The sequence below is a fragment of the Leptodactylus fuscus genome, chromosome 2, assembly GCF_031893055.1.
Source record: "Leptodactylus fuscus isolate aLepFus1 chromosome 2, aLepFus1.hap2, whole genome shotgun sequence".
Lineage (NCBI taxonomy): Eukaryota > Metazoa > Chordata > Amphibia > Anura > Leptodactylidae > Leptodactylus > Leptodactylus fuscus.
Window position 1 is genome coordinate 215,123,501 of NC_134266.1, and position 23,378 is coordinate 215,146,878.

Here is a 23,378-nt window from a genome sequence, read left to right on the forward strand (position 1 = left end):
ATACACACACACACATATACACACACACCGTTACCATTTGTCCAGACAGTCACCTGGCTTCCAAACTGGCAAAAGCTAAAAAGCCAGCCACACATCCCCCATAAAAGTGTGGCTGACAATATCCCATAAAAGCCGGCTACAGCGGCACTACAGGGAGTTACCATACAAGGCTGCCAAATATTAACTCAGCCTTCTGTGTCAGGAATAAGCACAAGAGATCTCTGAGGGCTTCTATCATAGCAGTGACATTCAGGCAACTATTTAGACACCAACAAATGATATGTTTTGCTTCCTGCAATTCTATAAGCAAGTGCCAGAAGCTGCACATAGAGCTGGATGCTGTCAGCGACATCACCGATGTGGTCAGAGACTGCTCCTGACAGGAAGACAGCGCACAGCAACACTCTGTATGTTACCGCTGCAATAGACTGCTTGGATGTCACTTAAAGCAGAACTAAACTTTGTCAACTTTTGATTTTCTGGCAGTATTTGTGTCATTAATATAGTTAGTAATGTACTTTATTAACAGATTTTGGCTGCTTTCGGTGAAATCCTGCATTTTTTCACTCTTTCCCTCATTTCTGTATTTAGAGCTCTTTGTCAGATGTGTACTGGAATGCAATAATTTGCAAAACTGAAAATTGTGCGAAAAGTGTCAAGTAGATCCTGACAAACAATGAAATATGGATGAGAGATATCAAAAGGTGTCAGCAACAGAAAATGCCTCAGTGGTGACAAAATCACTGATGTGACCACCAAGCCCACTGACTGGCTAAAAATCCTTTTAACCTTGTTATAATAGCATACCGAGAGTTGCCCGACTTCTATGATAAACATTACAAAATTACTACTTGACAGCAATTTACTACATAAAACAGATGTGAGCGATCCTGTAAGGTCATGGTGGGCATTCTCTTTTTTATTACATGACACTGAAATCTGTTCAGTAGCGTGTCACATTCCCCAGCCTTGTTCAGCAAGTAGTTGTGAAACTGGCCCCTTCTTAGCATGTGAAGTAGATCAGTGAAGCTTATGGGGTGGAGGAAACACTATGCAGCAAGTCCGAAAATCGAGGAGGATCGCTGAAGTCATTTCACTTTTCCAATATATGATATGATTTTTATCTGAACAGTGAAAATCAAAGTTAGCCCCAAAATGTAATACATTCCATGTAGACTCTCCTCCCACCATAAGCTCCTTCTCTGTAGTGAATAGGGTATCTAGTCTTCTTTAGTTAGTATCAAATAAGCAGAAGTTTATTTTCGGTTTATGAATTTGTAATCTTCCCCATATTTGTGGATTTCAGTTGGAATAAGCACAAGTGTGACCTGTGGAGATCTAGATACTATTCTGTCTTCTGTTTATAAGCTTTGTCATTTCTTGGTATGATGAGGTGATTATTGGGAAATATCAGAGAGTAGAGGTAGAGGGATGTGGCTCTTATCAAACAAACTGTAGTGGTTAAGTGGCCGTTTACATGCAGCCATCTTACAGAATCTTATCAGATACGCCAACAGTCACAAAGATTCAGGATAGCGCTCTCCACTTATGTGTCACTGTGAAAAGGATGTGGGGCAAACAAGTAAAAACTGGTTACTTAAGAAGTTACAGATGATCTTTCAGTGATACATGTCCTGATCCTCCTGACCATATATCCTCTCGAGGTATACTGGTGATCAGAACAATATCACAACAATGTGCTGTAACTGGTTTGATACAGAGTAAGTGAAATACAAATTATTTGTGGACTTTTTCTTACTACTAGTTACCGCACAGCCAGTAGCAAGAAAAGGTTCATAATCAATAAGTGTTTTACTTAAAAGAGAACCTTTCATGTCCTTGAAGATTGGCGGTATTACAGTCGGCTAGAAAGCTAAATTCAGGGCACTGTCATCTTTGTCATTATGTGCCCTGGTTCCAAAGATATTGATGCTGTTACTTTTGGCACAGGTATCCGTCTACTGTCAGAAAGGTGGACCTTACAGCTCAGTGCCGCCATCGCTGGGCAGTAAGGAACGCTACCCCTGATGGTACTCTTTCATCAGTCTGGCAAAGCTAACAGTGCGCTGAATTCAGTATATAGTACTGTGTGGGAGCACCCGTGGGCAGTTAAGGGGCACAGCTCTCAGATGACAGTGTTATGACAAGGATCACTCAGGATGAAGAGACACAATCCTAAACACCAGGCCAGGCCGCCGGTGTCTTCACTTCAGATGGTTAATCATTTATTATTACGTGTTCCCCTGTTGATGGCAGTGGGGGTTTGCAACTGGTGCCACATTGGCCCTTTCACATAACTGTATTTAAACCAAAAAAATATCAACCGTATTTCCAAACCCAACTGTGACTCCTGTGAACTGAGCTTGCAGCAATATACTGATTTCTGATGCATAACTCTATTGTCCTGGGTGGCTACTTAGTGAGAAAGACGACTTGAAGCAGATTCTCCTGTACTCACTGTATGGCAGCACCATCTACCAGCTCTGATAGACCCTGCAGAGGCCAGAACTGCTACACAATATAGAATACACACAACAGCTTGTTCTGAAACAGAAGCCATTCAGTTCACAGAAGCTTATTATTGTTTATTTCTATAGCACTATTAATTCCATGGTGCTTTGCATTGCAGCCAAACTGAGAAATGCAGGCAACATAAGACCTGTATTTCTTGGCTTGAATAGGTATATGTGAAAGGGTCCTTAATCTAAGAGTTTTCCATAAATTTTTAGGTAAACAGCAACATAATTCTGGAGCGGTTTTTTTTTTTTTTTTTTTTTAGAAGGCTATTTTATATGGAAGTCAAGTATGTTCTAAAAACAGACAGGTCAGTAGAGGTGATAGAACTATTTCCTGATGTGAAAGAGACGCTAACAAAATATTGTAAAAATGAATAACCCCTTTAAATCACAATCACTCAGCTAGCAGGTAAAACATCACTAATACTCAATATGCATCATAGTTATAATTTACCCCACAAATGAAAGTGAATGCCTTACACCAAACTTATGTTACAGACAAGAGATTAAACAGGAAATGAGTGGAGCTTACTGAAAAGGAAAGTTGCCTAAAATGTGCAAATGTATTCCTCTTAAACAGGATTAATAAACCTGTCCAATCTATGCTATCCACGATTCTACTTCAGACACTGCTGGAGGACACACCAATTGCCTACATATTATAGAAACTAAGGTTGGATGCAAAATAAATAAATAAATAAATAAATAAAATCAATTTAAAAAACTACTTTGCTGTGCTAAAAGAGCAGATGATAGCCCCTACATTAATGGAATAGCTTCATAAGTTCCTTCGTATTTGCTGAATGGAGTCTCTGGTGGCAGAGGATTCTGTCAATTCTTCCAAATTCAATGCCCTCTGGAGGATGTGGGTGGCGTTTCAGGATTCTGCAGAGTTCTCCAATTTGTTCTCTTGACCTCCTAGCCTTGCTCATACCTATCGTTCAGTTTGCCTTTTTCTGAAGCCCTGTCCCATTCCCTCTTCCCGCCTGTTTCCCATCCTTCTCCCCTCATCTTGTCCTGTTTTTATTTGTCTTTTCCGCTCCCTCTCTGGCTTTTCTTGTATTACCTCTCATAGTATGTTTGATGCAGCTATGATCTAGGTTCCATACCGCCACCTGTTGTTGAGCTGAGGGATGTGTTTCTTTCAAGCATTACACCAGTTATGCATTGAATGTTTTTTTTCTGCTCGGGAGGCACAATACAAGGGATCTTTTCAGTTCCGCTCATTGATGCTTGCTATCATTTGCTTCTATTGCCTTGGTTGCTCCCTTTTCCACAGGCCAATTGGTCTGCCTTTGTTTACTTTTAAAAACTTTATTAAATACTGATTAAACATAAAAAGTGGACAGTGGCAAATAAGAACACTACCATCTTGTCTTACCTCTCCATTGTCCACTATAGCCATGGAGCTCATCTGACCACAAGCAATGCCAACAACAATCTTGTTCTGCAGACAGCTAGTTACTCTTCTAGGGATTGGCTGGTTTGCTGTGGAGCCAGATCCAACTTGCCCAGAATTATTATATCCCCATGCATACACCTATTGGAATAGAGATAAGTGTTCTCTTAAACAGTTTGGAAAACATTGGTTAGTTACAATACAATGCATAAAACTTAAACGGGTTTTTCTGTTAAGGGGTTGGTGGGTGTATGACCCTGGGACCCCCAGATCAGCTGCTCGAAGCGCCACGTCACAGGTCACTGATGCCACGTTTATTCATTGTTTGGCTAGTTTGCAGATCAGTCCCATTCATGTCCATAGAGCTGAGCTGCAATACTGAGCACAGTTCCTATGAAACGTATGGCTTGCTATTCAGTAAAGAGGCCACCACACTCACCTGAATGCTACAGTCTCTGCTACCTGGTGGGGACTCAAGTGTCGGACACCCACTGATCTGATATTGATGACCTATCCCAATGCTATCCCAGGCTCTCCTTTACACCAATGTCCTATAAAATCCAGTCCCAATACATAAATCATCTAGTAATACACCAGTACTCATCAGGGGACCTTCAAACTCTAGGACTCTATAGCACTATTGTAGGGCCCACACCCTGTATGAGATAAAAGAAGGTTAACCTAACCTGTACCACTGCCTGTTGGTACCCAACTGAATATCCTATAATATCCTATAGAACAAACAAGTTGCTCCTGACAGGGTAGGAGTTATTTGGGGCACACAGGGTGAGGATTCAAGGGGGTCGTTATTTGGAGCTGATCTTGAGGCAGATTCTAGGGCCCAATAGGGTCATTTGGTTAGGACCTCTATAGTTTGGTGACTCCCACAGACATGGTGAAGCCCGTTAACTGTGTGGATCACCACTGTTGCCACTACTGTGTAGGGCTTGAGGAATCAGTCAATCTCATCTTGATAATTGGATATCTGTCCAATATTTATTTATGTCTAAGACTTTCCCATGTCAGACGTAACTGGTGGGGTCTCATGTATTTCTGTTTGTGTGTTAACATTGTGGCCATGTTTTAATCTATTTAATAAATGTTAAGCTTTATTATCTTCTATTCATATTTACCTATGTGATGGTTTTGCCATCTCGTGTACCGAATATGGCTACAGCGGTATACTTACGGTAAATCCACTGACAAGCAGTGCAGCTCCCAGCATGTAAACACATTCAGGAACAACTATGGGGTACTGGCTGTCGGACCCCGACAGGTCCATAACTGATTGGCCTATCCTCAGGATAGGCTATCAACAGTAGAAAAGTGGATAAACCCTTTTAATAAGTGCTTCACTAATTTAGAAGCAAAGCACTAGCCGGCAGCCCCAGCACAGAATGTGGCTATACCCTACATAATGATGTTATGGCTCATCTGTGTATTTGCTATACTATATTTTAGCAATATTTCAAAATACAAAATCTCTAAAGTTAACAATACTGTAAAAGTCACATTAAAAAAACGAAATTTAAACACAGGATTTGACCACTGTTGATTTCCTGTAGCGGGGAAGCAGAACTGGAATTACTCAAATTTTGCCACAGTAACAATCGTCCAGAATGGAGTGACTTTTGTCATGGAATTTATCAGGTACCACACTGCATACAAAGAATGTGTAGATGAGATTTATACACTGGAAACGTCATCCACTTTTCTGCTACTGTAGAACACAACGGATAAGCTGGTGGCAAGTTCAAGGAGGTTAATCAGCTGTGTGTCCATAGCCATATGTACCGATAAGGGATTAGCCCCCTGCGTCATACAAAAATAAACATCTGGAGGATGTTGTGCACGAAAACATTCTTACCTCTCCATCAGATGTAGACACCATAGAATGATGTGATCCACAAGCTACACTCACAACCTTCTTGTTTACCAGGTTGGTGGACACTTGACATGGAATTAAAGCTTGATTAGTAGAGCCATTACCCAACTGGCTGTAGGCATTGTGACCCCAGCTATAGACTTCTCCATCTGCAAATACAGAAATCATGCTGTTCTTATATTATCTGTATGGCTATTATGTTCTACCCGACACTAATACTGGTTATGTCCTGGTCAATGCATTTAGTTATTTAATGGAGTTGTCCAACTCATTTTCTTCATGGCCACTCATCAGAATAGGTCCTCAATAAGATCAGTAGAGGACTGACAGCTGCGAACCCGCTTAAAAGTTCTTTGAAGATCCAGAGGCACTAGCACGAGCAAAGGGACCTCTTCACGGTTTGCATCGCACAGCATTTGTTTCATAGGAGTCATGCAATGTCATAGAAGTGAGTGGGACAAGGCTGGAACTATATCATATGTCGCTAGGAAACAAACAGCATGTGATGTAAAGAGTAAAGTGGCCACCAAACTGGAAATAGCTTCATGGCCCTTTCAAAATTAGTGCAATAGCCCCGAGATGGACAACCCCTTTGAGTACAGTTAATAATAATGGTTTTTACTACATCGATCTGAAGCGATACAAGGTCTTCATGACGACACTGAACACTCTCCCAAAATGCAATGTAGTACAAAGCCTTCCACTATCACTGCTGACCTAAACCATAGCATCAAACAGAAGTAAGAATATACAAAGACATGCAGAAAGTTAGTCAAGTTTTCATGACTTATATTCTTTTTAACCCTACCTGCAGTAACAATTACAACATGGGGACCACTTCCGCAGCTCAGACTAACTATCTTCTTCCCTGAGAGAACATTAAGACACCTAGGTTCAATAATACTTTGTGCATCTCCTGTTCCTAAACAGCCACTGCTGTTTGTACCCATCACAAAAACCTGGAAAAGAAATACAAAAAACAGATGGAAGAGTTTAGGTAATGTTCACTTGAAAAAGCATCTTAGGCTAGGATCACATCAGGTTTTAACTATACTGTTCATGAAGAACAGCCAAAAAAACGTATCCAGCTTGAGGCTGAGGCCACGTGCTACAGAAAAGCTGTGTATTTTTGTTGCATACCTAGTAACATACTTGATGAGGTTGGATGAAGACATGGGTCCATCAAGTCCAACCTATAACCCAACATTATAATATAAATATGGACACTGCTCTGTAAACCATCTACCAGGTGATTGACAAACATATTAACAAACTTTATATTTCCTATTCACAGCAAAAACTGCAACAACAAAAAATGCAGCTTTTACATAACATGTGGCCTCAGCTTAAAGTGGACCTTTCACCACCTCTAGTTCTTAGCATGTGTGAATAGATGCCACTCCGCTGATTCCAGGACAGTTGGAGGTTTTTTTTCCAGAGCAAAAAGCACAGGTAGTTTTGGTGCCTGATGTGCTATTTAGCCTCTAATGTCACAAGGGCAGTGTCAGGCAGGAGCAGACAAGGGGGTGTGACTCAGAGCTCCAATCAGAGACAGCCAATGTCAAAGCTCAGAATCACACCCCTTGCCTACTCCTGCCTGACACTGCCCTGCTGACAGTACAGAGCCTATATAGTACATCAGGAACCAAAACTAACAGAATATATTGCTTAGGAATGAAGGATGGGGGCTAGAGAAAAAAAATCCACCTGTTCCGGAATCAGGGGAGCAGCACCTACTAATTGATGTAAAGAACTGGACTTGCTGGTGGCGGTAAAAGGTCCTGTTTAGGCTGAGGCCCCCACGTTGTGGAAATGCAACTTTTTTTGTTGCAGTTTTTGTTGCGATTTTTTTTTTTTTTTTTTGAGCTAAAGTTAAGAATGGCTACAAAAGGAATGGAAAATATATGAACTTCTTATATTTCTCCCGTCTGCTCAATCCACTCCTGGCTTTGGCTCAAAAAAAAAAAGCTGTTTCTGCAACGTGGGCCCTTAGCCTAAAGAGGTTTTCACACAAACAAATTTTCCCTATCTACCACCACAGACCCACCATGGTGAAAAGAATGGGAGTTCCCAAGTCCTGTGTGTGAATGGAGCAGTGGGGCATGTGTGACTATTTTTGTGTGACCATTATCATGTCTAAAAGAAAAACTGTCTTTGTTTCTTATGGGGCAGAAGGGATGCTATTTGTCATTAAAGAGACACTAACTGCTATTAGGTTTTAGGATAACAAGGCACTCATCTATAGGGAGCTGCTTTCCAAAAGGTGGAGCAAGAGCACTGCTCGTCTCCACCAAGGAGGTCTTATATGCATATTCCTTTGTGAATGACAGACCACCATTATGATCAGTGGAGGTTCCAGCAATCAGACATCTATTATGTGGATACAGGGTAAGTACTGTTCATGGGAAAACCTCTTTAAGGGTGCATTCACACTACTGATACGCTGCCTGATTCTGAACGTTAAAACACGTTCAAAATCAGCGCGTATAAAGCAGATCCCATTCATTTCAATGGGAGCCGGCATACGAGCGCTCCCCATTGAAATGAATGGGCTGCTTTTTTCACTACGAGCGCTCCCATTGAAGTGAATGGGAAGTGCTCACGAGTACGGCTCTGAATGAGCTGAGCTAGCCGTACACGCGTGTTTTAACGTTCAGAATCAGGCAGCGTATCAGTAGTGTGAATGTACCCTAAGACTCCTGAGCTGATGTGCTGACTTAAGGCCCTATCAGACAGGACAATATTCATGGCTAATATCAGCACCAACTGCTTGGTGACCATAAAAGCCCTATCTAATAATGTTTCTGGACAGATGATCGCATCTTCTATGCAGGATAAAAGATACAGCTTATCGGCAGTGCATCACCTGTGTAATAAGGGCAGTGCTGCCGATGACACATGCAACCTAATACTGCAATAGAGATCGTCCTCCCCATTCAGTTTACATCAGCCTGAGTAAGGTTAATGTAAACAGGTGGTGATGAATCTGTTTCTCATCAATTAGCTTTTCAGGGAGATCTGGCTGTGTAATATAGCCTTTATGGGATAGCTACCAGTATGTGACATATATGGGACTTCAGATACATAAACACTTTTTGGGATGACAGAATGAGTTTGTAAAAGTTAAGGATGGAATCTAAATGTGTGCTATGGCCAAAACCTTATATCCCTAATGTGGAGTAGGGGATAGTTACAAAGCCTGGTATAAATGTCTACGAGTTACACAGCATGAATATATTAGATAGTGCAGCTTTTTAAGCGTATTCTATGATGCAATATATAACATCAGGACCTGAGAAACCCCAACTACTACATCACCATGACAAGGTCTCGCAGCTCTCCATTCATCTGTCAGACTATGTATAAAACCTTGAAAAATCTAAGTACAAGGCTAAAATATGAAGCTGGTAGAATAAGAAATAATGATTCTCATTAAACCTGAGTAAGGCAATTCCACCAGTACAATAAATGTATTCAGTTATAAAGAGTAGTTTTACCAATGACCTGTAAATCAATTCCTTGTCTACATTACCTCATCGTTTTTTGTGATATACAACACTTCATTTCCAGAACCAAACACACAAGCCTTTCTGATAAACTTTAGTTCTTCTTGAGGGCAAAGTGCAAATATCGGCCATTTTCCAACATCTACCATGGTCAACGTGCGTTGAAATTAGAACCGCACTATCTGGAAAAAAATAGAAAGCATAACAATTACTTTGTATTCACCATGATGGAGAGTACTCTTTAACCCCTTCCCGCAGCAGACATTTTTCAGTTTTTGACTACACACCTTCCAAACCCCGTAACTTTTTTTTTATTTCTTCCATTCACAGCCATATGAGGGCTTAATGTTTGTGGGACAAATTATACTTCATAATGGTACCAAATATTATTCTGTACAATGTACTGGAAAGCTGTAAAAAAAATCCAGAATGGAGTGGAACTGGAGAAAACCAGTGCTTGTGGGACTTTCTTACAGGTTATGTTTTTACGGCTTTCATTGTGTAGCCAAAATGACAAGTCACCTGTATTCTATGGCTTGGTAGGATTCCGGGGATACCAAAGTTATATAGTTTTTATCCCCTGTTTTAACCCCTTAAAAAATCCAAAACTATGCAAAAAATTTTTTTTGATATCCATATTCTGACCCCGTAACTATAATACAACGCAGACCCAGCAGCTATGGTGGCTGCTCAGCTTTTGAGCAGAAGCCATATCTAAATACGCAATTCATTCTGGAGTGGTACTTTAATAAGATGTCACCACTTTCTTTCCTCCTAGATATTCCACTCATGTAAGTGTTTTATTAGAAAAAAAATAAGTATTTAGAAACCAGAGATACAAAGTGGCACGTCATGTAAAGTTACAATGCTGGATTGCCAAATGCTCACACACACAATACATAAAGTTTGCCAAAGTTCTGCAGATTGGTGGGGTCTGACACCCCCACTGATGAGCTGTTCTCAGCAGAGAATGGTGTAGGAAGCAGATAGCGCCGTTTTCTGTGTAACTGCCAGACCTAGTACTGTAGATAATCTCTCATCTAATCTCATCTGAGCGGGAGCTAAACTGCAGTGACTTAGTTCCACCACTACAAGAGAACAGAGCTGTCTACTCCTGCTCCACTTCCTGTGTATCAGCTGCTGAAAACAGCTAACTGATGTGGAAGACAATTGTCAGACCCCACCAATCTGATATTAGTCACCTACATTTTTAGCCCAGAAAATTGCTTTAATGCCTATGAATTTAGAATGGGATGTCATAAAAGATCCTGTGTGGGATTCTAAGTGAATGGGTCAGAGCTGTATAGTTTCAGTACACTGCAGCTCCAGCAGACAGCTGATCGTGAGGGATTCTGGAAGTTGGAACCCCAACAATCTGTTATTGATGATCTATCTTATAGATAGGTCATCAATAGTGAAGCCCTGGACAACCTCTTTAAGGTTCCAGTTCCTGGCACCTTATAACTGTAGTAAGAGAGCAGCTCACATGCTTTGTAACATGACTCTAGTGGTATTATGGGTTTCGTACCTTCATTGAAGGTCATATGTACTGCAGCTTTGATATAAGAAGCATTGATAGCAGAGTATCAGTTATCGCCGCCACAGGCCCCTAGAAAGACAAGGAGAAAAGTTAGAAACAATTTATACAATGTTTCTTTTATTATGTTGAAGGCATCTGTAAGGTATTCCTCATCCATGATTCTGTATACTAACACTTCACTTGTAGTCAGAGTTCTCCAGTCATGTAGCTTGTACTCAGGAATCTGCAGTGAGCAAGCGGGTCTTGAAAAAAAACACTTCAGTCACAGCCTTACTTTTTTTTGCAAATTAACATAAAAAGCAGAACCAATTGCAAGTAAAAAAAAATAAAAAAAAAAACGTTTTGGTGTCAGCTGGGTTTCTTGGAAACTTCTGATATCATGACAGACACGGTAAAATACACATTATCTGAAACATTGTATAACCTCCACATTCTTTGGAGTAAAAAGCCTCAGTGGTTATAGTTGAGATTTTGTAATTCAACTTTTGTCTATTTTCAGATACTGAGGACACATTTGCCATAGTTGTGTATACACATTAGTACAGATTTCAGGAAGGCATCAACTCCACTTAATGGGGTTTTTCAGGTTGAGGATATCAATGACCAATTTTTAGGACAGTCATTCACAGCAGTTCCTAATACTAAATCTAACACAGTGCTGAAAATCGGTGGAGAGAAAAGTCCTGCATTATAGTCTATGGGGTCCGTGGGTAACCGCTGTTTTAGCGGTCCAGCTCTCCATCGTTCGGGTCCCCACAGTGAATGATGGAGAGGCCCATGCAGGTGTGAACCTAGCCTTACACAGCCCTGTTCTTTGAGCAGTGCCTGAACAGCTGTGTCGCTTAGTTCCCATTCACTTAACAGAGGCCAAGATGTAACAGAAAATTGAGCAGTACAGTGTTGGCCAAAAGTATTGGCACCCCTGCAATTCTGTCAGATAATACTCAGTTTCTTCCAGAAAATGATTGCAAGCACAAACTCTTTGGTATTAATATCTCCATTTATTTTGCTTGCAATGAAAAAACACAAAAGAGAATGAAAAAAAGTCAAATCATTGATCATTTTACACAAAACTCCAAAAATGGGCCGGACAAAAGTATTGGCACACTCAGCCTAATACTTGGTAGCACAACCTTTAGACACAATAACTGTGAACAACCGCTTCCGGTAACCAGCAATGAGGTTCTTACAATGCTCTGCTGGAATTTTAGACCATTCTTCTTTGGCAAACTGCTCCAGGTCCCTGAGATGTGAAGGGGGCCTTCTCCAAACTGCCATCAAGAGATCTCTCCACAGGTGTTCTATGGGATTCAGGGCTGGACTCATTGCTGGCCACTTTAGTCTCCAGTGCTTTCTCTCAAACCATTTTCTAGTGCTGACCTGAAGTGTGTTTTGGGTCATTGTCCTGCTGGAAGACCCATGACCTCTGAGGGAGACCCAGCTTTCTCACACTGGGCCCTACATTATGCTGCACAATGTGTTGGTAGTCTTCAAACTTCATAATGCCATGCACACGGTCAAGCAGTCCAGTGCCAGAGGCAGCAAAACAAGTCCAAAACATCAGGGAACCTCCACCATGTTTGACTGTAGGGACCGTGTTCTTTTCTTTGAAGGCCTTTTTTTTTTTTACCTGTAAACTCTTTGTTGATGCCTTTTCCTATTTTTGTCTCATCTGACCAGAGAACATTCTTCCAAAACGTTTTTGGCTTTCTCAGGTAAGTTTTTGCAAACTCCAGCCTGGCTTTTTTATGTCTCTGGGTAAGAAGTGGGGTCTTCCTGGGTCTCCTACCATACAGTCCCTTTTCATTCAGACGCTGATGGATAATATGGGTTGACACTGTTGTACCCTCGGACTGCAGGGCAGCTTGAACTTGTTTGGTTGTTAGTCAAGGTTCTTTATCCACCATCCACACAATCTTGCGTTGAAATCTCTCGTCAATTTTTCTTTTCCGTCCACATCTAGGGAGGTTAGCCACAGTGCCATGGGCTTTAAACTTCTTGTTGACACTGCGCACATTAGACACAGGAACATTCAGGTCTTTGGAGATGGACTTGTAGCCTTGAGATTGCTCATGCTTCCTCACAATTTTGCTTCTCAAGTCCTCAGACAGTTCTTTGGTCTTCTTTCTTTTCTCCATGCTCAATGTGGTACACACAAGGACACAGGACAGAGGTTGAGTCAACTTGAATCCATTTCAACTGGCTGCAAGTGTGATTTAGTTATTGCCACCACCTGTTAGGTGCCTCAGGTAAGTAACAGGTGCTGTTAATTACACAAATTAGAGAAGCATCACATGATTTTTCACAGTGCCAATACTTTTGTCCACCCCCTTTTTATGTTTTGTGTGGAATTATATCCAATTTGGCTTTTTGACAATTCTTTTTGTGGTTTTCCATTGAAGACAAATTAAATGAAGATAATAATACCAAAGAATTTGTGATTGCAATCATTTTCTGGAACAAAATGAGTATTATCTGACAGAATTGCACGGGTGCCAATACTTTTGGCCAACACTGTACTTCCTACTCAGCCCCCCTGTGTTAGTTCTGGGAACAGTTGAATGGTGGACCCCCACCAATCTGATATCAATGACCTATCCTAAAGATAGGTCGATACCAAGTCAAGGTGTTTTCTACTGTATAGATAAACAATATTTAAGCACATTTCCTCTGACACAGGATATCCTACATATAACTCATCAGCAAATCACATCTTCAGTGAAACCACCTTCTAGAATTTTGTCTTCCTTCCTGAAATGACAAGTTAGACTACACACAGGAAGACGTCCGAGTGGAGCCTGGTTTCTAAAGTTCAAAGATGTGCTTGCAAATAGCACCTGAAAATAGCAACACACTTCAGACATGCGATGTTAGGCTCTGTATACACAGGGTTTCAGGCTGTCCTCAGGGAGTATTGTTCAGGATACAAAGGCATGGGATACAGTAGCATCTATCACTCATAAATTGCAAATGTAAAAAAAAAAAAAAACAGCATACAGTGCACAGTCTGAGTGTTTTAGCAATGGCCCTCTATACAGGAATTGGCACACTCCAGATAGATGGAGGCCAAAAGGAAACTGTGTAAGCCTCTGTCTAGTAAATGGATGCTTATGAAAAAAATAATGTATACACCAGGAGCTGTTCCAAGCATATACTGTATATCAGTGCACTGACTCAATGTATGCACAGTCTAAATACTAATATTTGATACCACATTAATAAATAATATTCTACTATGGAAGACTTTCCTCCTACATAACAAGTCTGATGGAGAGACATGTGACACATTATTCTGGGTCAGTCCTATTACTGATACACTTAGAAGCTATCACTTCTTTTTGTAGCCATGTCCATACTCTGACTGGGGCACATTCACATGATGAGACTCTCGAGCGTGAAGCGATCAGTATAGAGCTTGCCGTATACATTTTATTTTGCTAGACATACTATCTATTTCACTTCACCACTCCTTATACATTAAGGCTTGGGCTATACCTCCACTATGGCCGTCTGTGACCAAAGATTGTCCTGCTGCCCTGTGACTCCGTCACTAACATAAGTGGATGGATTCAAAAAGTGACCTATATAAGTTACATATAAGATACATACAGAAGGTTTGTGGCTGTATAAGATGGTGCAATGTAGAATTCCATAGGATCCTGCCATACATACCGCTGCATGCCCACAATTACCTATGGATACATACAGAAGGTTTGTGGCTGTGTAAGATGCTGCTATGTCATACTGTAACACTCTATTCACACAAGCCACAACATAGAAATGTGTTTAATGGATACAGACCCAAAAACCTGACTTGTAAAAAATAAAAAATGCATACAGTTCTCTATATTTTCCATTTCAAGGATAGCTGAAGGTGTTGGTTGTGTGAATAGACTCCTATGGAGACAGTCTCCCCCTACATGCCTTGCACCTGCACCATACAGCACATGCCTCTCCTACTCTCCATAGTACAGAGCTGCAGGGACTCGGTGCCCCCTTACAGGCTCCAGACACACAGCACCTCTCCAGTTCTTACATCATCTGCTACTTCATGCACTATGAAATCACCCATAGTACATAATGACGTCATAAAGAAGAGGTCTTATGACATCTGCACATGAAAAACACACATACAGATCAACAAAGGTCAGTCCGTACGATAAATACATAAAGGAGGGACAATGTCACCCGTGTGTAAGTGACCAGTCTGTCAGCTGCAGCTCAGCACAAACAATAATAACAGCGCGCCTACTCCATGTTACCCACCACTGTGTGTGAACAATGCCCTAGTGCTCGCACAGTGCACAGCTACCTGACCGCGGACACAGCAGACTGACACACACTGCCCACCTGGTGTTCCGTAGTCATCGACACCGGGGTCCTACAGCAGCTGTTACTATGACAATCTCCAAAGGTCCCCACTACAGCCGGCAGCAGTGACGCAGAGAGACGCTGGCCCCGCCCCCGCTTCAGGAACGTCACAACAGGCAGAGAGGAGAACTGACGGCTGCTGAGAGTGACGTCACGCTTTCGTTTCGTTGGTCGCAGATTAGGGGGCGGAGCTCTCACAGTTCTGTGAGCTGGAGCTGAGGACTAGGGTGAGCGGCGGCCGCTAGGGAGGAGGATGGGGGAATAGGCTAGAATAGAGGGTGCAGTGTACCTAGCAATCACTACTGGAGCCTCATGGGTGCAAAGGCTGCATAAGAATAACACCAATATTACAGATAGCACATGGGGGGGGGGTCATTACCATTATTATTAGTAGATAGCTCCCTGCTTCACTATTGAATTCAACTCTGTTGCGCCCTCCTGGGTTTGGATTAAAAACTGCAGCAATATCTGCAACAAAAAAAGCAGCTTTTGCAGAACATGGGGCCTTGGGCTTACAATGCTTGCTGCAGAGCAAATATTCAACAGAGCATAAGCTCCTGATGTGGTAAGGCTACTTAACTTGAACTTGCCAACTTCTATTAGTTTGTTCCTGAGGAAAATGGTGCACGAAGGTTGTTTTGAAAATTCTAATATTGGCACATTCATTTTTCTAAAGTCCCAGCCCACTTGGGAGTGTGATATGCCCACTTGTTAGTTTGTGGCACACCCATTTTTTTGTAACATGAGCATGAAATATGTAGAGTATGTTCATTTATGTGATGTGACCAGCACATAAATTGCCCATGTCATGTATAATTTGACTAGGAGGAACCCAGCAGATGTAGGTGCTTTTCAATGGGCACAGGAGATTTGTTGACTCTTCCAAGATGCCAGGAGTTCACCGCTTTTGTACAGGAGCCTCCTACAAGTTTTTGGATCGTTAAGCTTTAAAAGCTTGTCCCATCTCAAGGATCCTATCTATACTATTAGCTTATGTGGATTTAAGACTTTTCTTAAATACATTGCTTCATCAAAACTGCTTTGTTTGGCTGCTATCTGATATTATTCACTTCATTGTTTACACTGTGTTTCCATAACCACTGACCTGGGGATGAGCTTATCTCTCCACCCAGGACAAATGACGTAGCTCCCTGCTCTCAGGAGGGAGGGGGAGCTGAATGATTGGAGCAGCTTGTATTTCTGAGCCGTTGACCTCCTGCTTTTCCAGTTATCAGTCTGCTACTGTAATTGAATTTTGCTGATAAGGGCTGAGACAGGGACACTGTTACCTCTGTATGTAACACAGACCTAAAACTGAGTTTATTGCAAGCTAACTCTTGGTCCTGTAGCATGTAAGTTTGGGATTCTCATCACCTATCATATCCAGCTCTGCTACATCAGCTTCATATTCAGCTTCGTGCATCTTCCAGTGATACTGTGCAAATTTATTTACAACCATCCCTCATTACTGACTGCAAAAATGTACTGCTATGAAGAGAGCTAAGCAGAGCTGCCTTTGTCTGGGAGATAGCAAGTGAAACCCCACCCACCAATTCACCGAGGAAACCAGAAAGTGAACAGAGCACACACCCTACATGGTGGTGAACAAACAAGTTGGGTATACCCCTTTAAGCTACTCACACAACCAATGGACAAAACAGCCATGAAAAAGGGACGTTTTTCTATTGAGGGATCCATGAAAATGGCCAGTAATAGGATTTGACCTACTTTTTGAAGGTCTGAAAAAAATATTTATGTGAATAGTCTCATTCACAAATTAATGCGATGCCTTTCTGAGCACCATTACCAAGAATAACGGAGTGACGTATCATTAGTATTCAAGTCTTTTGCAAAAGGCAGGATTTCAATGACAATGTCAAAAGAGACTTCTCGTTTCACAAGATTGAATCTACCAGTGACCTGGAATATACTGACCTCTCAAATCTAGGTTGCAACCTATTGCCCAATTTTACTAATCCAGAGCCTCTCTGCAGAGAGTCTTGGATTTGGTGCCCTGCAACCTTGTTTATGTAGGTCACTGCAGTTATGTTGTCCATATGGATAGGGAACAAATGGTGAAGGCTCAACTGGGAAATCAACCTCCATAACCGCAATTTTACTGCTCTTAACTTTAGCAAAAGTAATATGAAGTCTGGATCCTGCAATCCTACTAATATTATAATCCTACTAATATTATAAAGGTGAAAGTTTGTGTGTTTGGATGTTTGTTCCTCAGTCACGCAAAAACCGATTACAGACATACGTTCTTGGCAGGAGCCGCCGAAAAACTGAACTCATAGCAGCAGGTCTGCAATCCCACACACTTCTTAGCATAGCAAGCCACAAACTCCCTATTGCCGCCTCCGGGCTAGCCCCTAACCCCAGGCAATAACATTTACATATGCTTTCACACTTCCCCACTCACGTTAAGGTTACTCCAGTGGCCTACCTCTTCCACGCTCCGGACCCAGCATCTTTTCCAAACACCAGCGCAATCGGGATCCGTGACACCGCCCGGCCTGCCACAGCAACTACACTGTATTTGCAGGTGCATGCGCACGTTGCCGACGTACATAACATCTTCCGGGATGCCACCACTTTGCGGCTGTTGCCTAGGCCGCAGCGCCGGAAGTCCTCGGCAGCCTGCGACAGTCTCCAACGCCGCACTCTGCTTACTGGTCTTGCGCCTTCCCAACCCTCCAGCTTCGCTATGGTGAGTACGTTGTGTCATTCGGCAGCGGGACAGTGCATGTGCCGGCAGGAGAGTTAGGGGATTTTGCCGAGGGGGCTAAACAGGGGGTTTTAAGGGGGTGCCCGACAGGTGGGGGGATAGGAGGGGGGGGTCTGCAGAAAAAGGGGGGGTGGGGAGGTCGACCTGGGGTGCCGTGGGAGGGAGAGGGGGGCGTGGAGAGGGTGTGGCTGGGGCCATGGGAGACAGAGGGGTGAAGGGGCATGAGCGCAGGGAATGAGGGTGGCTGCAGGGAGCCAGGGGCAGACGGTAGGTAAAAAGCCCGCTGGGACAGGCGAGGAGCAAATGGGACAGGGGCATGCAGGAGTGGACGTGGCGGTACACGGCGGATCATAACCAACGGCGAATGCCGAAATATCAGCGGCTCAGCGCCAACTCCAACCCACAGACAATTTTGCGGACAGATGCTAGTTGATCATATTTTCTGTACTGAGGTAAGCCTTTCCTGCAGAGATATTGTAAAAAGCTCCCTATCACTATTTTGTCTGGAGGATTCATCCAGATGGGACAAGGCTGAGGAGTTTTTATCAGTTGTAATGATAGAGTTTCTGAAGCAAATATCAGATATTGCAGGGACTGACTGACAACAGAGAGCAGTAGAACTAACTGTTTAAATCTTATACGGTGCTGAGAGGTAGATCCTAGACAACCAAACGTTTTTACCAGAGCCAGCCACAAAGCCAGGTGGACTTGTGCTGAATTTCGGGCCCAAGTTATCACCACAGACACTGGTACAGGAAATAAATGCGCCACAAAGGGAAGTCAAACCAGAAGCCACAATACTGTACTTTACAAGGCAGATCAGAAACAGGAGGATAAATCATGAGACTGAACGTTCAAGCCAAGGATCAGTCCAACACAGCCTGAATCAGATGACAAGCAGATTTCTAGTAACACATTAAAGGTCAGTTCCGAGAGGTAACATCAGAGCCAGGCAAATTTTTTGTAATAAGCCAACGGTCAATTTAGAGCAGTTCAGCACACATGAGGATATAACAGCCAAACTAGGTACAACTAAACAAGACACCAGCTGAGGAGGAAGAGGGTGTAAATATGCCTCCTCAGTTACTATTGGATAAGTTTAGGAGAACTCTGAACATTGCAAAAGCTTTCCAGGTCGACACAGTAACAGTAACTATACTGAGATTTCTGACATCAATATTACTTCACTGATCTCTTTTTATACCACTGGATGTAATAGGTAACTGCATTCCATCAGCCTTGATGAATAAGAATGTTCAGCCAAAATTGTACTTGGCGACACTGGCTGTAGGAGAACTGAAGACCGATTGTGTAGCAACCAGCTTCCTGATCAAAGGCGCTAATTCCCTCAGGGAAACCTCTCATCTTGCTAGGACCTGGGCAAAGCATATTGTGAAGGCTGTCATTTCTAGGGAATACCCAAAGAAGATTTAGTGACAGAAGAACCAACTTTCTTACCAAAGATGTAGTATTTCTGAATAGCTGAAGAAATCTGTCCTTATGACCTGACAGGACTCTAATGTCTGGATGAAACACCAGAACATTTACTTATGTTATAAAAGTAGAATTTTTCAGAAGCAAGAATGCACTGTGACTCAAGAAAAGTATTTTCACTATATCACTAACCGGACTTATGACAGCATTTAAGTGGTTTAAAAATTATTTTTTTTAGTGGTGATAGACTGCTTTTAAGCAGTGCTAGTTTCAATGACAAGCCTTTCATACTGTGAGGTTAAGACACCTGACCCTTCTGCTCCACTTTGGTCAGCATGAACATGTATGAATAATGGACCAATGGCATGAGATACTTTAACTTGGACATGTTCAGGGCCTGGTCTATAGCATTATCCCAGTCACTCTCTTTGGGGAACTTCAGGAAATTGGACCAAAAGGGCTTGAAGATGTAGCTAGTGACCATTGGTGACTCAAACAAACCAACTTGTCAGCGGTAGGGTCCACATTAATGTTGTGAAAGACCCCTATATATGCACTTTTCTAAAACCCAAAACAAGGAATATGGGTGTCTAACAATCGCCCTCAGAGACAGTCCCTGTCTGAGTGGACACGATCTCCGTGTAGCTCAGCTGCACCCTTACATTTCTTAGAAACTATTTTTTTTTCTCTGAAGAGGAGCTGAGTAAAAAAAAATATGGACACATTTGCAAAGAGGCTGGGGCTGTTTGTGGGGAAGCCTCCACTGACAGGGGTGCTGCAATAGAATATTTGTTAGTGTGTAAGAGCTTGTGAGATCGATCACATGATCACAAGCTCTCTATTTTGACCAATGCTGATTGGTCTTTGTATAGCAGACGGACTGTAAACACTATAGATTCCGGGGGCAGCCAGAAATTCTGGAGATGTCAACATCAAAAAGGACAAAGTATTGGTCCCAATAATGTTTGGTGTTTTGGATACCAGATACAGAATATGTGAACCAAGTTTGATAATGGATACAGTGGCATATCCAAACTCAGCGCAGAGATATGGTAATTGTACAGATATATGCTAAAATAATCTGCCCACTTACCTTTCGATTTGCTGATAGCGGTAGGAGAGGAAAAGTGTCCATACAGAAGGTATCAATCGCTATACAGAAGACTGAGTGTCCTCAGAGTAGGTTTCATTTGTGCAAGTCAGATGTTGCATCTATGAATTATTCAAAGCAAGAAAAGCCTGCACAGATTATTGTCAATTTAATCATTATCATTTTACAATAAATGACATTAAATATTATTGCCCTGGTCCTGAGATTGAAGGTCGCTTAAGAAGTGGTTGTAGATTGCAGAGCAGCGGCTAGTCCTTCTGGATGCCATTGGTTAATCAGATTAAGCAGATGTCTATTTGGAAGTCTAGTTCTGTCAGAAGATTTTTGGATATGGACTCCACTGTTTCTCTCATGCATCATCACAAGTCCTTCAGATCCTGTGTTTGGGGGACACATACACTTGGATGTAGCCTCACAGAAAGAAGTTGATCGTGTGGACAAACATACCATTGGTTCTGGCTCAACCAATTCAACTTTCTTATACAGTTTCATTCGTGTATTGAATATCCAAGTGGATATGTGGAATTGCACTTTCCTGTTGATGGATTAATTTAATGTACCGTATATACTCGAGTATAAGCCGGCCCGAATATAAGCTGAGGCCCCTAATTTTACCACAAAATACTGGGAAAATTTATTGACTCAAGTATAAGCCTGGGGGGGGGGGGAATGCAGCAGCTACTGGAAAATTTCAAAAATGAAAATGGTCGGAGTTTTTGGGTGCAGTAGTTGCTGGGGAAGGGGAGGAGGTGTTTTGGTTGTCTGTCTGCCCCTTCCCTGAGCTTGAGGACTGGGTTTTTTTTCCTTTCACCTCAGCCTGGCTGAATATAGGGTATCTGCAGTGCTCCTAGTAACCCCTTCCCGACGGAACAGGAGCACTGCAGATACCCTATATTCAGTAGACCGGGCACTTTCAGACACAGGGATACCTAATGTATATGTGTTTCACAGTCATTTTCTACTTTTATATGTATTCTAGGGAAAGGAGGGATTTAGAACGTTTATTTACTTTATTTTTTATTATATATTTTTTTAAAGCTTTTTTTTTTTTTTTTTTTACTATTTTATGGGAGATTCTATACATTACTATTGCGGCAGGTCTTGCCCCCCCCCCTCCCCTCCCAAAAAAAAAAAAATAATAATAATTTTTTTGCTTGACTCGAGTATAAGCCGAGGGGGGCTTTTTCAGCACAAAAAATTCGGCTTATACGCGAGTATATATGGTAAGTCTAATTTGTAGTATCTAGATAATATTAATAAATGTGTGTAATATTGTATTTATTATAAATACCTATGCTATAATCTTCACCATCCTTTTTCAATAATCCTGTATTATTAGGGCACTATTACATATGTTTGTACATACATTTTATGAAGTCACACAGGTGTTTTTAAATTTTTGCTCAGTGTTAGTCATTTTCATTCATTGTTTACACAAGTAAAAACAGCACATGTAATGTCACCCTATAGCTGATGCCCCACGTTGCCAAAACACACTTTTTTTTTTTTTTTGTGCAAATTTTGCTGCGTTTTTTTTTAGAGCCAAAGCCACCATCAAAGTCCTGGTCCAAAATGTCTGAACTATTGAAATATTTATCCCATATGGTGAACGAGTGTACCAAAAAATAATATAAAAATCATGTTTATTGATTGCAAAAATTCAATACAAAAATAGTAAATATGGAGAAAGAAGTCACATGTTCCAAGAAACTCCCATGTGTGAATTTGATCAGGTGGTGAAATGAGGGGGACACTGCTTAACAATGTAAAAAATGCAAGCACATGGTTGCAAAATGGTTATATAAGGAAATCAACCCAAAAAATAACTAGCATAGTGTATAACAGCAAAGCAGGCTACTACAAACAAAGCCATGTGCACACTCATGAAATTACAAGAATAAACATAATGTGAAGCAATGTACCCCTACACTTACCCAACAGATGCACATGGCTTAGTTTCTTGAGTCGTGACTCCTTTCCCCATATTTGCTCTTTTTGTATTGAAATTTTTGTAATTAATAAACATGAGATTTTTAGATTTTTTAGTGGACTTGCTTTGTATTTCCAGTATATCGATTCTTGTTCCACTACTGTGTCATTGTCTTGGTATTAGCCCATTTCCTAGTTTCCCATACAGTGAATGGCATAGCGGCTAAAAAAATCAAAATAGCCAAATAGCGGGGGGTTTTAACACTTTGCCTCCTATAAAAAAATGTAATAAAAAGTGATCAAGCCTTACCCAGCTCCATGCATATAAATATAAAAAGGGTACAGGTGTCACAATATGGCGACGCAAAAAAAATTCTATTTTGCAAAGTTTTTCATTTTTTAAAAGGTATCAAAATATTACAAATACTATATAAATTTGGTATCGCCATGATCGTACTGACCCACAGAATACAAGTAATATGTCATTTTTACCACACAGTGAACGCCATAAAAGTTAAACCCATATAAAATTGGTGCAGATGCATTTTTTTTCAAATTGCCCCTCATTTAGAATTTTTTTCCAGCTTCTCAGTACATTACACAGCATATTGAATGATGCCATTACGAAGTGCAATTTGTTTTGCAAACAATAAGCCATTGTGTGAGTCTGTGAACTGAAAGATGAAAACGTTATGGCTCTTGGAATGTGGGGAAGGAAAAACAAAAATGCAAAAACAAAAATGGCCCTGTCCTTAAGGATCCATTCACACTGAGTTTTTTCGCAAGGAAAAAATCCACTTAAGGAATTAGGAAATGTTTTTTTCCTCCACAGTGTATGGACCTTGAAAAAAACACTATCAGTTTTTCCACTCAGTTTTTGCCAATTCCACTTGGATTTTCTGCCTCCCATTGACTGTGTTGGTTTTTGCAGGCAGAACCTGCATGAAGGAAGCTTT

At 41.5% G+C, this 23,378-nt stretch overlaps 1 protein-coding gene across 2 annotated transcripts in view; it reads right to left on the minus strand.

The window, feature by feature from the left end:
• Nucleotides 1–15,305, minus strand: part of RCBTB2 (RCC1 and BTB domain containing protein 2) — a 32,580-nt gene extending 17,275 nt beyond the window's left edge. For both annotated transcript variants that reach the window (XM_075265524.1, XM_075265523.1), the window contains exons 1-6: nt 15,197–15,305; nt 10,835–10,915; nt 9,333–9,488; nt 6,609–6,759; nt 5,783–5,949; nt 3,898–4,056 (exon numbers count right to left, since the gene is read on the minus strand). In XM_075265524.1, coding sequence (XP_075121625.1) covers nt 3,898–4,056; nt 5,783–5,949; nt 6,609–6,759; nt 9,333–9,455 — 600 coding nt within the window. In that variant the 5' untranslated portion in view covers nt 9,456–9,488; nt 10,835–10,915; nt 15,197–15,305. The remainder of the gene's footprint in view (nt 1–3,897; nt 4,057–5,782; nt 5,950–6,608; nt 6,760–9,332; nt 9,489–10,834; nt 10,916–15,196) is intronic.
• Nucleotides 15,306–23,378: the final 8,073 nt, after the last annotated feature.